General features: G+C 35.2%; 1 protein-coding gene across 1 annotated transcript; it reads left to right on the plus strand.

Moving 5' to 3' along the window:
- Window positions 1–197: 197 nt before the first annotated feature.
- Window positions 198–2,577, plus strand: LOC108361684 (beta-1,4-mannosyltransferase egh-like; the record flags this gene model as incomplete). Its single annotated transcript, XM_017614383.1, has 2 exons — window positions 198–899; window positions 1,429–2,577. A coding segment is annotated over one exon (606 nt), but the record flags the coding sequence as incomplete, so codon positions are not given.

A 2,577-nucleotide genomic window follows, 5' to 3' on the forward strand; every position in this document is an offset into this window, starting at 1 on the left:
CCCTAAAAAGACTTATCTGAGTAATTAGCACCATTGCAGAGTGAAGTATCGCAGTTTTTGTATTTTCAAAAATACACATATGTATGTATGTCCATATGTACATTATACATACATATTTTATGGATATGGTACATGCTTTGAAAAATTCAATAAAACATATATGTATGTGCATATGCAATGAGAAAATTCTTTAAAAGTTACTTTCCTTTCTTCTCGCCCCCCACACACAGGTTGCTGCTGAACGTCAGGTATCCTTCGACAACGGCATCGACGGTTCTGTAGCCGAGGATTGCTTTTTTGCGATGCGTGCCTTTGCACAAGGCTACACTTTCAATTTCATCGAAGGTGAAATGTACGAAAAATCACCATTTACGCTACTCGATTTCCTCCAACAACGCAAACGCTGGCTCCAAGGCATACTACTCGTGGTACATTCAAAAATCATACCACTAAAACATAAACTCTTGCTTGGCATCAGCGTCTACTCGTGGGTCACTATGCCATTATCCACTTCGAATATTATTTTTGCCGGCCTCTATCCAATACCATGCCCGAATTTAGTTGATTTCGTTTGTGCTTTTATTGCTGCCATCAACATTTATATGTATGTATTCGGTGTGATAAAATCATTTTCGCTATACCGTTTTGGGCTGTTAAAATTTATGGCTTGTGTGCTGGGCGCCATTTGCACCATACCCGTGAATGTGGTTATCGAGAATATTGCCGTCATTTGGGGTTTATTCGGCAAGAAGCATAAATTCTATGTGGTACAAAAAGATGTGAGAGCAATGGAAACAGTTTGAGCGCGGAGAGTAGGGGAGAAGGATCGTCACATGTTTTCAGCACATATTTTGGTTATCGCGACCATATGATATGATGACCATACAACAAACGTGCAGGTGAGGGTATGTGTTTGTTAAAACAGCGCGTGTGCTTTTGATAGCAAATGGAGTTAATATAAAAAGAAAAGTATGTAGTTTGATAAAGTTTGGTTGCGTGGTGTATGATGAAATTCCTATTCAGACTATTTCAAGGTTACCGAGCTGACCTTTAATCGATAAAGTTTTATTTCTGCTAATGAAATTTTAAACATTACCTTAATACATACATACATACATACATACATACATTATAAAGGCTCTAACAGACCTTTTTGTTTCTTTACAGACTTGTCGAAAAAAATTAATACAAATGCAAGGTCTTTCTTCCAAATGCTGTATTTATTAAAGACTAACTAACTTAATGCTGTTGATTTTAAAGTCAGTTCAAGAAAATTAGTTGGGGCCTTTTTTATTAAGGCAGCTATATCGTTGAACTTTTTTGAATTAATTTTGCATTAGATTAAAAAATTTACCAGATAATATATGTTAGGTGCTATTTCCACACAAATTTTTAATCGGCATTTTCTTTCCTTTCCTTACTTTGCAGAATGTGTTCTCCAGGGAGAATCGACTACAACAACTACCAAACAATCAACACTTCTGGTGCGATACTCAGCCTATACAAATTTTGCTCTACGCCATTGGCGCCGACATCCGATTAGCTGTTGTTGTCATTTGTCGTCGCCTGAACACATCCATTGTAGTTGCTATTGCCACAGCCACCTAAACATTCTCCTGCGCACTTTTCACTTTTTGGTCATATCCTAATTAATACTTAACAAATAAAAAATCACGCAAATACGCGCCAACACTCACACCTGCCACACCATCAACAACCACACACCAACACTTCGTATACCATTACGCAAAGAGCACAAACCCATTTACGAAATTAGTTCACTCACACTTGTAGCATAAAAATCGTTGTATTTTATATTATATAATTACAATTAGGTCAAAATATTTTTTATTATATTATTATTGTATGTTATACAAAGAAGAAGATTGCATAAGTTGTGTGTATAGTCAACTAAAAATAATGTTGATTAGAGAGTTAATTTTGTTGAACAATTCTATCAGGCGCTAGGTATTTACGTACATACATATGTACAATATAGAAATTTGTAGCAAATATTTGTAAAGGTATACATATATGTAGCACTCAATAATGTAACCATATTTGAGCGAGTAAGCGAGAAATAGGCATACTCGGACTACATACACATTTGTAGTGTAAATTCCAATTATTCCCTATAATGTACAGGCAGGCCGCTTTAGTTGGAAAACTTTGTACTCTGAATGGTTTCGGCAAAATGTGTCTGATCCAAAGGACATCTATCTACTTCACACACATTTCCCTACATCTTAACCGTTTTATACATACATATTTTTGTACAATATTGAGTTTTATTCGCTCTTGGAGTTATTTTCTTTTGTAATTTTTTTATTCTCTGCAGGTATTTATTGTTTAAGTAAAACATAATAGTTGAAAAAAAAAACTTTATAAAAAAGCCGTAAACACTTAATTAAAGAAAACAAACATCCCACGGCAGTGGGGTCTACGTAACCGAAACTTATATATTGCCAAGGACTGTAGCTCTAGCATCGTTCCTCAAAAACTCTTTGTGGAATTTGTGTGCTGCTACAACAAGAACAACATCCCAATTGTTGCAAAAATAGAAAATGTAACTAAAAA

This window comes from Rhagoletis zephyria, unplaced genomic scaffold, assembly GCF_001687245.7.
Source record: "Rhagoletis zephyria isolate East Lansing unplaced genomic scaffold, Rhagoletis_zephyria_1.1 Rzeph_scaffold_00815, whole genome shotgun sequence".
Classification (NCBI taxonomy): domain Eukaryota; kingdom Metazoa; phylum Arthropoda; class Insecta; order Diptera; family Tephritidae; genus Rhagoletis; species Rhagoletis zephyria.